The sequence below is a fragment of the Stegodyphus dumicola genome, chromosome 8, assembly GCF_044657685.1.
Source record: "Stegodyphus dumicola isolate Sdum_Otavi_A_Nest chromosome 8, ASM4465768v1".
Taxonomy (NCBI): Eukaryota; Metazoa; Arthropoda; class Arachnida; order Araneae; family Eresidae; genus Stegodyphus; species Stegodyphus dumicola.
The window spans coordinates 107278418-107292455 of NC_140775.1; the positions used below are offsets into that span (position 1 = coordinate 107278418).

The window sequence follows — 14038 nt, forward strand, 5'->3', positions numbered from 1 at the left end:
TTTTCATTGCCTGTTATATACAAACCTGAACCACCGAAAAAATACGAAAGTGGCAATGTTGATAGTTACAAGTTTGGATTAGCATAAATTTCACACTGGCCATTACCCATCCCAGACGGTCTTCGGTTGTGAATCACTGTTTAGTCGTCCTTCGGATGCGCTTTCATTGCATGAGAAATACATTCGAGATCTCCAGGCACAATTTGAAGTGACATGTAATTCTGCATAAGAGCGAGTCAACTCGGTGACAGAGAAAATAAAGACCCGATATGATACAGAAGCTACAATACCTCAATTCGATGAAGGTGACAAGGTGCAGTTATGGAATCCAATTCGATGGACAAACTCTCTCCTTAACTACAGTCACCTTGGGACGGTCCTTACATAGTCCTAAACAGGGTGAATTATGCTGTAGTTCGAATCCGTAAGTCATCAAATTCTAAACCTAAATAAGTTCATTATGACAAGCTAGCCCCTTACTGTGACTATACTACATAGTCCCCATAGTGTATATAATGTAAACAGAATACTAAGACCATGGTCATATTAGTATATAAATTTGTAAATTTAGGCATTTATTTGTTGGTTTAGAATTTAATTTGTTTTATGTCATTTATTGTGATTATTGTTTAAGCACTGCATTGACTTGCCTTAGCTGTAAGTATGGCTTCCTGTCTATGGATTTACTGCCTGGGACATACAGTCTTTGGGAAGGGGTCAAAGTTAAGAATTTTGTGCATATACGGATAATTTTAGTGAAATTATAAGTGAAATTGTTGTATTTTTCTGTATAATGTAACATGGAAATCTAGAAGGAAGATGCTCTGCCAAAAAAATAAGAATACAGGACAGGCATATTTAATATTGAGTAAATGGCTATCTCACTAAATTGTCAAGATATCGCCAAACTCACAACGGTTTTGGCTACTATTTTTATCGCCAAACTTGGAGACATTTTTGTCTGGTCCCTGTATCTCCATAATAGGTATTGTAATTGAATAAATTAATTAGTCACTATATTAGCTGTAATTGTATCTGGTTCTTATATGCCTAACAGTAATTTTGAGAAGCAGAAAGTACTCGAAATATCTCGGCAAGCAGGTGAAAACTGTATATGGTCAAAGAGAGCATCTGCCCTCAGTTGTTGTTCAGAGTTGCTAGTTCAGAGCATGTTTGAAGTATTGAGAGCTTTGTGTTTTAGATGCACTTTGCATTGCATTGCGTTTTAAAGTTTTTAATAGCTCGAAGTTTTACCTGCTGATTATACTTTGTGCTTAAACATATTCTTGTGGAAAGTTACAGAACTCTGAAGTGTTTCCTTTGATGAAATAAATTTTATCAACCTATCATCAGACCTGTGCACATTAATTCCCAAGTCCTGTGTGTTCAATCTATTATGAATCCATACACATGCAATAGTATTTATTATAAATGGCAATAAAATTCAACTCACTTTTGTTCAGTATTTGAAGGTAATAAATGCCAATCTCTATTTAGAAACTGGTATTCATTTATATCTCCATTTTGAGCATACAACTGAGCATATAATTCCTGCAGTTTCTGCATCTGAAACAGAAATCATTTATTAGACATCCTTAAGAAATATAGCCCACATTTCAAAATTCTAATCCTTTCAAAATAATATAAAAAGAATACAAAGCATTTCATAATAGCAGCCCCCTTTTCTTTGATATTTGTGCAAAAGTTTTCACTCAGATTAAGACTATGAAACATTAATTCAGAAAATCAAATGACTTCATAAACTTATCTTGCTACTCAAAAATAACACTTGATAAGAAGTTATTTATATTTAGTCCCGGCAAAATACAAGAAAATATTGTTCTCCACATTTTCTAACATATTTTAGCAATTTGTTTCATTAGATATTCCTAATTTTTTATACATCAGAGACCCTGATTTAAATCATTGCTTTCTAGACATTAAAAAATTCAAAAGCATCAAAAAAAAAAAAAAAAAAAAAAAGTACTGGTTAATAAATAAATATTTATATCATTTTGCTTAAAGATATTTTTTGGTAGGATGGTGTGATGGAACACATGGACAGTGGTATATAAAAATATCGCTAATAATACAATGCATCTACATCACTTTGTAACTGTAGTTAATGGTTATTTTTTACCAAGACCAAGGCATACAGATTACAGAGTATCTTTGCAAAAAAATTACAATAACCTCCATATCATAAAAATGAAATAAATAAGACACAAGCATGAGCTAAAGGACAAGAAAAACACCATTAGGAGTTAAAGAAAGAAAGAGTTTTAAATCCTTAAATACAGTGCGTCAAGTAAATAAACTCCATTTTTGACATCGCTTCCTGAACATCTTTAAAAAGAGATCCAAGTCAACATACTTGGCAAATGTGTGACAAAGAGGCATCACTTTTCACTTTGTGTAACAATACATACCAGAATATCATTTATGCTGCTCAGAACATTTATACTAATGGAAAAAAAATTACACACAAAAATGTGCCAATTATAGTTATGCATAGTAAGACTATCCAGCATCCAAAATCTGTTTCTGAATCTTTCCGACAAGCTGAGGGTATTGCACAACTGAAATCTGATTACTGTTTATTTTCTTTAACAATTTTCATGTAATCTAATAAAGATAAGTACAATAGATCAAAATCAGACCAGGGAGAGTCGCTGATGTTAAAATTTCAATCTTGAAACTGGTCAAGCCATTTTTAATCTGTTCTCACAGCGATTTGTACATATTCTATCTCATAAATGATAATTTTTTCTAGAAGCTTCTGCAGCTGAGGTTCTTTTGTGCAGGAGAAAATGTGGCAATGGGACTTCTTGGCTTCTTGATACTACATGCTTGAAAAATGAAATGCCCCTAATCACAACTGCACAGTTCAATATGATTTTAATGCTACTAACTACATTTTGATAGACATCTGTACATTTGCACTACCATTCCAATCCTGCCAAAGGGGTTGGGGTGGAGTATCAAAATGGAATTGCATGAAATTATTAATCACTTGGTATTTCAGTACAATATTTTTATTCAAAGATAATCTAAAACCAGCAACAGTATTTTATCTTACTTTAGCACTATTTTTATATGTGAAGGACGTATCTTTAAAGTTACGCATTATAAACAGTTACAATAAGAATCTCCTCCATGCACGTTTAAAAAATAATAAATCTGCTTTAATTGAGTTAGAGCAGTAGAAACAAAAGAAAGAAATTGAATGTATGCATAGTGCAAAGACAGACCCTAGGTTTCAATGGGAGATATGTGCATCTCAAATCATCCTTGCTTTAAAAAAAAAAAAAAAAAAAAAAAAAAAAAAAAGATCTTAAGCTTTTTATTTAATTTTTTAAAGTTTAAACATACCTATCTTCAGATGATAATGGAAATAATTATCATAGAATTTCAATCTTTGAACTATTCAACAAACTGTAAACTAACATTTTAATCTAGCTGATCTGCAATATTTGAAATTCTGTAATGATTATTTAAAGAGATTGGAAAACAATGTATCATTCTATTTAATACTGTAGAGACAAAGTTTATTAATATTTTCTACAGTATTTGTCTTATTCCTATAATTATTTTAAATTTCCTCTTTTTCAATATGGCAAAATTTCATCTTTTTATACTTTGCTCGAGCATCATGAAATTTTATACGAAGTATTTTTCTTTATTTTATTATTACAGGTAACATTATTTATTTACTCACCTAAAAAATGCATTTCTCATTTAATATAGATTACCATTTCATGCTTCTTTTGCAGAATGATAATCTGATTTTCTTCACAGCATTTTATTTGATAATTTATTTCAAATATCTCCTTTTTCTCGCATTTTCATTTTTTAATTTTAAATCATTCCTGTATCCCCCTACAGAAAAGCAATGTCTTTATGCTTGGTGAAGAATTAACAAGATCCATTTGGTATATTAATGAGAAGTATGATACATGAATAAATTTTCAGTTTAAAATGTGTTAAGACATGTAGTTAACATCAACACAATATCATTCACTTCTTTCTGGACATCTACGGAACTTTTTTTTTCTTCTCTAGGGAGGGGGAAATATTTTGGAGATCTACTGCAAGAATTTTTTATTTTTAATTATTGACCTCCTTTTCCACTTACAAACTTTCTCAATACTTCATATGTGTTCTAGAAAAAATTCTTCCTTGTGGTAAAAATTAGCATGCTAAGAATAAGAAATTAACAACAATGATAGTTTCCAAATAAAGTATTACAGTACAAAGTCTTTAGTCCGGACTTGTCGGGACTTCGGCGATGCCGGAATAGGGGTTTTTCCGGATTATAGATCATCAATTTAAATCTGGTAAGATGGCATGCAGAAATTATACAATTAAAAATATGAAACCGTAATTCATGAAATAAAGAGCAATGATGATCTAAAGGGTATCAAAATTTAAAAAAAAAAAAAAAAAAAGCTTAATATTTATTTGTTTACTTTGTTAATAACGCAGGCATTTCTTTCAACACGCGCATGCGTAAAGCATACATTACGCATAGTCGAAATTAGAAAATTGCAACCAGAAAACTATTTGATGTGTATTTGTAATATTTATAATGATGAGGAATTTTATTTAAATCATATCAAAGACGGAGTACATCAAGATGAAATACTACATTTAGTAAGGAATTGTAAGCCAAATAAAATAAAAACATCTGTCCTGAAGATGAGGATAGTGCTGACAGATCAACTTCCAGTTCATTGCGTGCCGCGACGTCCCCCCCCCCCCACAGAGCAGAGTGAAATTGATAAACAGATTTCGGAATGGTTAGAGAAACAAAAGATATGCCTTTATCCATTTTTTGCAGCAAGTGCACTTTTTGTTTGATGGACAACGAAACATGCTTTCGTTTTGTAGATCCTTTGCCAGCTCCGGAATCGGAAATTCTTTTTGACATAATCGAAAGTTCAAGCTTACTTTTTATAAAATTGCTCTAACAGTCTGCAAAAATTAATAAGCCAGATCCAATTAGAAGATTAAGGAACAACGCAATCTGCAACATTAACTCAAGTAGGTAATTAGATAATTTTAGTCTAGCTTATACTGTCCGTTATACATTAAACGCACATGCGTAAAATGATGCTAAAGCAAAGTTTAAAAATTAAACATTTAGCAGTAGTAGCAATAAAAGCTCCCTGAGACAATATGTTGTGCAGACATTGAAGACAATAAAGAGGTTTCAAACTTAATCAATTTATTAACAATATAAAAAAGGAATAAAAACACAAAAAATAAATTTAAACAATATCAGAGTCTTAGGAAAAAATATAATATAACCATCATTCATCAAATAATATTTTTACCTGGTCTCCAAAAATACTGGCATTCAATACAAACAAAATGTCCTAAACAGTAATTATGCAGTCCCAAATGAAATTGGCTACACATTCAATAAGTCCATGATCAATAGTCAAGAAAGCACCTGAAATTTAAATCAAGTTCTTGAAAGCACTTAAATCCGGCCTAACTCCGCTTACATTAGTTGAACACGAGGAATCGCCGTTAACTTATTTTAAATGCCGCCTTCATGAAGAACATGGATGCCGCCCACGGCAGTCACTCACATTGTAGCTTCTGGAACCAAGGAACTTATTCAGGAAAGGTCATCTTGTATACAGGAACCAAGGAACTTATTCAGGAACAGTCATCTTGTGGACAGGAACCAAGGAACTTATTCACCGGACTGCACACATCCTTCATAAGGGGCTGGAAATGTGCCCAAGTGCCACGAAAGCAGGAACTAGAAGGGCTGAGCCAGAGTGACGCGAGATACTTATACCAAAAGTAGGCATGATGTCATCTCACGGCAACCAATCAGCTATCGGCACGATTCGGCTTTCCAGATGACGTTACATCACATTTCGTTTTTGCATCTTAATTAGGTTGAAACAGTCCGTTCTCAACACAAACAGTGGCAGTAAGAAAAAGAAGTAGAAGTAACTACTATATTACATTAAAATAAGAACTAAACCTAATAAACATTTCAAGGAGGAGAGATGATGCAGTAAAAGGGTTACAATAAGTCATATTTTCCAACATAAAGGTATTATGCGCATACGTAAAGGTATTATGCGCATACGTAAAGGTATTATGCGCATGCTTAACTTTCTGAAGCCGGCTGGTACAGCAGTTGTACCAGGAGAATGACTTTCTCTGACGCCGGCATTGGTACAACTGTCATACCATCCATGCCCTCCCTATTTTAGGGAATCACCTATCTGTAGATCTCTGGGTGGTCCATTGTCGCTGCTGAGAGTAGCCGCTGGCTACACATTATTTCCCTCTTGTTATCAGTTTGGCTACATTTTGGCAAAAACCGCATGTTTCGTCTCTCACCAATATACTTGAAAATCAAATACAGGCCATCTCTCTCTCAATCTGTCTCATAATTTTAATGCTAATTTTTTTAGTACTGACTTTTGCTATGATTAAAACGTCAGCGATTTTGCACGCTCTTTAAGCTTACCATATTTAATGTTTTTAAATCATAGCAAATAAGAATAGATTAATATTTTAGATTTAATGCCCTTCTAGAAAATAGGTAAAACCGCTTTTATCGTTTACTTCCTTTTCATACTTATGAATAATAAGATTTTATTTTGACATTTTTTTGTGGAGTGCATAAAACCTTTAAGAACTGTTAACTCTTTCAAAGTGCTTCTATTATGTAGGCAATTTTCTCTGATTTATCAGGAGATAAATAAGAGACAATTGTATGCATAATAGTTTTTGTGATTTTCATTCATTCAGTGATTGCTTTCAATGATTTTCATTGATTGTGAATTAAATAAAATCAATTTATCTTTAGACCCTCTTTTAGGATGAGATCTGCCAAAAAGTATTTAAATATCAGTAAAGCTCACGTTACTTCTAAATTGAATCAAAACATCAGTTACATTATATAAAATTTCATTCAGTTTTATTTGCTGAAATTCTTATACTCCTCATGAGAGAAAGGGAATTCAGACAAGTTAATAAAAAAATATCTTTAAAAAAGGTTGTTATTTTGTCTTTTATAAGGTGTATATCAACTTACTATTAAATGTATGAAAATTAGGATTGGATTACGGAAAAGCCCGCGAATGCTATCTGCTTAAGTGGATGGATGCTTTCGTGTAAACCTTTTTAAGAGAAAATTGTTCGCATTTACGTTCCTGGTGGAAAACTCCACATGTAATCAACCCGTTCTTCGGGTTTGATTGGATTAATTTTGTTCATTTACTGAATTACATCAAAGCACACAACAATTACCTGTATAAGGGGAGTTATGCCTTCACGGAGGACTTTCTAAGAGAAGCTGGCTTGCATTTACATTACAAAAAAACCATGAACCCAACTATTTAGCTGGGATTCAAACCCAAATGAGCTACAAGTGTTCAGCCACCTTTACCGCTCTACTGAGGAGCTCTTAAAAATATTGATAAAGGAAAAGTATTGAAATAACCGGTTTAATTTACTAACCTATATTTCTCAATCGACAGTACATAAATTACGCATATGAGCGGATTATTTGTGAATAAATAAACTGTATTGCACTTTTCTCCACTATTTCATATTACGATGGAATTATTGCATTTCAAAGTTATTTTTCATGAATTCATTTTGCTTCGTTCATGATTTTTTATATTTTCAAAGAGAAAATTTCACACTTTAAATAAAAAATACACGAGAAGATACTTTATGCAAAATTTGGCGTAAACGGTTTTCTTAATTTTGCTTTGAAAATATTCCAGGGTAATTGTTTTCATTATTGGAAGAAATATGAAAAACAGATTTACTACATTGTGTCAACACCCAGTATGTCCTTATTCTTTTGAAAACGTGAAAGATTACTCTTTCTAAAATAAATTAGAAAATATATTATGTGCAAATAGAATATTCGTTGAAAATGAAATGGATATAACGATGATTTTAGACGAAATTTCTACCTATGAAAAGAAATTGACGTATAATCAATTCTTCATGAACATTTAAAACTGTTCTAAAAAATTCTTTTGATGATTGCATGTATAGGTCATGGATTTTTTTTTCTCTGCTAACATAAACAAAAGCCAATTTTACAAAGAAAAATTCTCGTTAAAAATATACCTCCTTTGCCTGATAGTCCAATGTAATATTTGTTAAAGCTAAATGATGAAACACAACCAATATATCTCGGATTTTGATTTTTATATTATAAAAACAAAATTATCGAAAAAAGCAGATTTAAATCTGTTATTGTTATGTAAAGCTTTATTATTGCTGTAAGTTCATCTCAAAATCTAATTTTTTTGAATCTCATTCTAATCATCTAATGGTAATAAATATTATTATTATTATTTCATTAAATTAGTCATTGCCATTATTTTGTTAATGAAAATATGTTATTAAAAATTGCATTCCAGCCTGCAGACTTACAAAGCTAGTCCGTATTTACTATATTTTGTTAAATTTTGTTCTCTTTTTCTAATTTCTAATACGAAAATACGCGAATATAAATGAAGAGTGAAAACAAAGTTAAAAAATTCACAAATTATTTACGAGATTGATCAGAAATAGTGAGTGAAATATAAACATTGCATACATTTTGTTCTAAATAAATTGTGCACTGGTTATGCATCCAGTACTGCATATTTATTTATGCACTATTTATTTAGAACTTCAATTAAATGAAAGCAAAATAATCATCGAAAAAATTGCAAATCTAGCAACCCCTCTACTGTGGGACGTAAGCATCCGACAAACATGTAAATTTTACTTCATCCATGGAGGGCTAACGACTTTTTTCATTAAGAAAATGTCAAAGAGCGGGCAAAACTGTTTCGGATTGCGCCGGTCTGAAGGCTATATTATGAGAATTTCGGCCCGGTTTTAGAAGGTTAAAGGCATTATGCGTTTACACATTAGTAAGGAACGCATTAAGCGTTTACGCATGCGCAGAAAGTTTGTAGCTTTGAGGTCCGGATTATGGACGTCCAGATTAAAGACTTTGTACTGCATTAACATGCTTTAATTATATAATTTGGCTACATTAAGTTTGATCCAGGACACACAGAAATCTATTCCCATTAACAGATAATTCATTCATTGCATAATCATTTACCCTCAAATAATTTTTTTTTTAAAGAATAATTGAGTGGTCTCAAGAATAGATACCCTAGTTGATAACTTGTACAAAATATATACTTGACACAAGAACACTGATACCCTCTATATGTGAATTAATTACTATTGAAATTTGAGGTTACAGTATACAACATATCTTAAAATGTACAAGTAGTTTCAGCATACTATACAATATATTTTTGAGCAGTTAGAAAAAACCATTCCTAAGTATTTTGTCATCTGAAACAGAAAAATATGCACTTATTTATATAAGGAAATGTAAAGAACAAATAGATAAACTCTGTAGTTCAGTATACTCCTATTTGTTCACTGGAGATGAACAAGGCACTTACTTTGTCTTATACTCCAATCCTAATCAGGGCAACTGTTAAAAATATTAATAATGTGCTATTATATAAGCACATATATATTTTATAAATATAATAATGTGCTATTATATATGCATTTAACACTTCTAAAGAGCAATAGTTACAACATATTATTAAAAACAAAGTTCTACACATGAAAAAAAATTATGAAACAAAAACAAACCTCTGGTAGCTTAGATCCAACTTTCAACTCACTTGCCACATGTAACCAACCATTATACACAGCTTTGACCTATTACATTCAAACAAATGGGCAGAATAAAATGTAACAAAAATTGAAACAGAAAAATATTTACTCAAACTAATAGCTACACAAATATAATTTTTGCAGCTAATAAGTTGATCATTACTGTACTTCCATAAAAGAAACTTTCATTAAAAAGAAAAATAATACTACATATATAATTCTGGGGTAGGGGGAAAAAACTCCTGAACTTACTTCAAGTACTATACTTTTTAATACCATGCATAATTTGTATTATTTTTATTTTTATTGCTGTATTTAATAATTTTTAATGAATAATTTTGCATCTTCTAGCTTAGGAAATCTACACTAGTAAGATTTTATTCACATGTGTTCTTCACTGTGTAATGCTTTATATTTACACATGCACACTGGGTGGAGTGAAAAAAACTTTTTTTGAAAGTAATATTGCCCGAGTAATGATATGATTCCTAATTGGTTAGAACAAATTGTGTTCAAATTTCAGCTCAAAATATTGACACGTTGAAGTTCCACGCGTCAAGTGAATATCTGTACTGACGTTTTTAATCGTTTTATGTTTTTTGCATGAATTACTTTGTCAAAAACACCATTCTTAGCACAAGAAATTGCTTCCCACACTAAAATATCAAATTTAATGCCAAAATATGCTACTAGAGGCAAAAATGGGTTCTAATCTGACTATTTGTTCTAGCTTGGGGTAAATAATAAATAATCATGTGGGTTTCAAGATCTTTCTACAACTTTTTATTGTTAATTAGTTGACTCTTCGGCACGTTTTGTCAATCTTGCTTTATCAGTCATGTTGGACAAGATGACATCAACTAGAAGTGCATCTTTTTGTAATGTTTTTAGAATTCCAGTACAATTTGAACAGACAGTTTTGACCACATATCTTGATGTAATGAAGCATTTCCTTTGGGTCAGAAATGAGTTATCGAGGAAAGGGAAAAAGAAAGACCTGTCAGTGAAAAAAATTACAGAAATTGTTTCCCGTGACATTTCAAGAATTTGGAAGAAAAGCTACATACCTTTGTTATACCTCAGGTAAGTTGCAGTGGGAATTGTATCTAAAGATACTCCAGCTAAAGTTTTTGACAGGAGTAAGTTGTAGAGAGAACGTCGTAAGTTTTGGTCCCAACTTCAGGCAACTGCTACACCAATAATACAGTCTTTGTATGGCATCTACTTTGATGCGAGGAAGGGCAAAACTATAGTGTATGAGAAAAAGGGAAATTCTTTTAACAGGACTACAGTCAAGGCAAAGCATATTGCTCTCTTATCAGAAGCTGGTTCTGTTTATATAGGACATGTAACTCTGAATTCTGGATTCAGTGCAGATATTACACAGAACCATCACCAATACTGCTACACAGAAAGAGACTGAACTTTCCAACTGTTTGCTGTTGGATGTGATAAAGCGAGTGTCAACACTGGGAAGAAAAATTGCATAATTAGACATCTTAAGATCTTTGTTGGGCCATAAATTGTATCAGTTTGAGTGCTTGTAGCACACTGATGGATTGTCTCTTTGTCAACTTTTTCAGAAGATTAATGAAAATGCATCTGGGACACAGCAGCTTTCAGGAACAATAGTAAAGTTCTTGAAAATATGTAAAATTCTTCCCGTGACAGGTTATTTCCCTATTCTAGTTGATCTATCTGAAATTAAGAAAAAAGATCTCAGTACTGACCAAAAATACCTTCTTGATATTTCTAAAGCAGTATCCTCGGAGAAGTGCCCTTCAGGCCTAGCAAACAGGAGTCCTGGGAAGATGGCTCACTACAGCCAACAGAATTCTTTGCCTTTATATATCAATCGCCGAACCAACAGATGACTTGAAGCTACTAGCTGAATAATGCTGCAAAAGTTGATGTACAATCCTGGTTTGAAATACAGAAAATCCCGACAGCAACACATACGGCAAACCATGTTAACCCTTTGACGCACAGCAGTCGCGCTCTGAAACCACCAAATTTCGAATTTTTTTCTCCTCTTCTTTCCGAACTTTTTGAGTGAAAATCAATTGATTACTGATCTTTTACATCTAAATAACACAAAATGACTGCAGAATCATACATGTTTTAGGTCTTAGTACTCCAAATTGGATGCCTTTTAAAATTCGTTTTCAATGAGACAAAATAACTTCCTTTTATTAATATAAACAACTTTAAATTTTAAAAGTTATTCATCGCATATCATGATTTCTATCATAAACAATAAAAAATAAGAATAATTAAACAGCATATATAAAAAAATATGTATGGCATTTGCTTTGTGGTTTCAGGGCGCAACCACTGCACCACTAGAGCATTGTGTCACATGCTCTACAGGCTCGGTGGTCGCGCCTTGAAACCACTGCTTTTCACAGTGGCGTTTGCTTGCTTCTCAAATAGGAATGTTTATTTTTACCCAGATATAGATAAAGGGTTTTGAAATCACAGAGTTATTTTATTACTAAACAATACATGCACCTGCCCAGTAAAAAGGTCTTTCTTTTCCAGACACTTTTCTCTGGCTTGACTTGATCCTCAAGCTAGTACTGTGATTTTATAAGTTATTTCCTGTGGTTTAAATTTAACGTAAATATACTTTGCTATAATAAAAATAGAAATCTCGTAAGTTTTATTTAAATTAAAAATATTTTCTGAATATTTTGGGACGAAATACGAATAAAATAAGTATGAATGGAAAATGAACAATCCGTACCAAAGCCAAAAAGACGAAGCCTACCCCATTAACATACAAAAACGCAAATTTCATATGCCAGATGAAAAGAAACTAAATAACGCTGGACATATACGAGTGAAATTTAGATCCAGGCAGTGTACATTTTGTAGCACAAGGAAGAAACCTCATAGGAGATACATGTGCGAAATGTGCAATGTGAGTCTATGCATGTACCATAAAGACAAAGCATGCTTTGAATAGTGTCACAAAAACATTTGTTCTTTGAAATTAAAAAACACTGAGCCTTTTTTTTATCGTTATTTTACTGAGTTTTTTTAATCCATTTAGCCAAACGTCCTTATTATGTAGGTAGTTATATTTTCACTGCTATAGAAAAATTACATAAATGCTTATTTTTTATTTTTTTCTGACGATTGTAAAATAATGTAAAAAAGTTATATATAATGCAATTCTTAAACACATTTTTTTTTAATTCGTAAATTTTGTCATTTATTGGAAATGCGCACGGAGAAAGGTAAGTTTGTTTTTTCCTACTACCTCAGTAAGTTTCAAAGTCCTAGATGCATGTGGTTTCACAGTGCGACCACCACCCACAGAACAATGGGCAAGAGTAGATTTTTTTAATCCATATATTATTTGTCTCTAGGATCATAATATTCAATTTCTAGAGTTTTTAGTTAAAAAAAATATAAAAATAATATCGCACACAAAAGGGTTAACAGAATGATCGAGAAGTTCATTCTTGCCAGAAAATTTTAAGGCAATCATTCAGAGGAACTGTTATTTTGTTCACTCTGAAAACATCATGTTGGCGATGTTGGAAGATGAATGAGCACATATTCGTGAACTTGGCCTGAAAAGAATACTGAAAGCAAGAAAACTGACTGGAAGGGGAAAATACAACAATTTGTGCATCCTAAACTGAATTTCAAACCAAAGGAGTATTTTGAGATTATTTGCTGGAACAATCCTTTGGAACCACTGGCTACCTTGAACCTCAGCAATGAAGACATAAGATTAATTAGAGATGGTTCTCAGTTTGAATAAGGAAAGCTTCTTTGACATTCTCGCATAATTTTGAGACAGATAGGCCTTTATTCATTTTTTGCAGCATTCTCAGTTTCACTGTTCTTGTTCTCAGTTTGAATAAGGAATTCTTTCTTGCCAAGTAGTAGAGAGGCATGTGAGACTGGTGACAGAAGTGTCATTGGCAACATGTGGTGCAGAGGCCAGAGGTGGATTCATATGCAGTTGAATCAAGTCCCAGAATGAAATTATGAAGTTCGACACACCAAAATGAATTTCTTCAGTTCTCTTGTGGAACCCGAAGATGACAAGTGATAAAGCTGAAACTTTTTAATGGCATTTTTTACCAATTACAATCATATGTTGAGTCAGGAAGGAAAACTGTTGTAAAAAAATCATTAAAAAATACTGTTAAAAATAGATTGTCGTTTTTAATAATATTAACATAGATTTTTTTTATTTACCTCATGTGGAACCTGAAGGTGATGAGGGACTGAGCTGCAATTTTTTTCATCGAACGCAACCATTTGTTCGGTCAGAAAATAATATAATTTGAAAAAAAAATGTTCCCTTTTTCTTTCTATCCTAATG

The 14038-nt window shown here is 32.1% G+C and overlaps 1 protein-coding gene across 7 annotated transcripts in view; it reads right to left on the reverse strand.

The window, feature by feature from the left end:
* LOC118203952 (retinoblastoma-associated protein-like) overlaps window positions 1-14038 on the reverse strand; it is a 168095-nt gene that overhangs the window by 100485 nt on the left and 53572 nt on the right. For all 7 annotated transcript variants that reach the window (XM_085822241.1, XM_085822242.1, XM_085822237.1 and 4 more), the window contains 2 exons: window positions 9670-9738; window positions 1454-1566 (listed from right to left, as the gene is read on the reverse strand). In XM_085822241.1, coding sequence (XP_085678367.1) covers window positions 1454-1566; window positions 9670-9738 — 182 coding nt within the window. The remainder of the gene's footprint in view (window positions 1-1453; window positions 1567-9669; window positions 9739-14038) is intronic.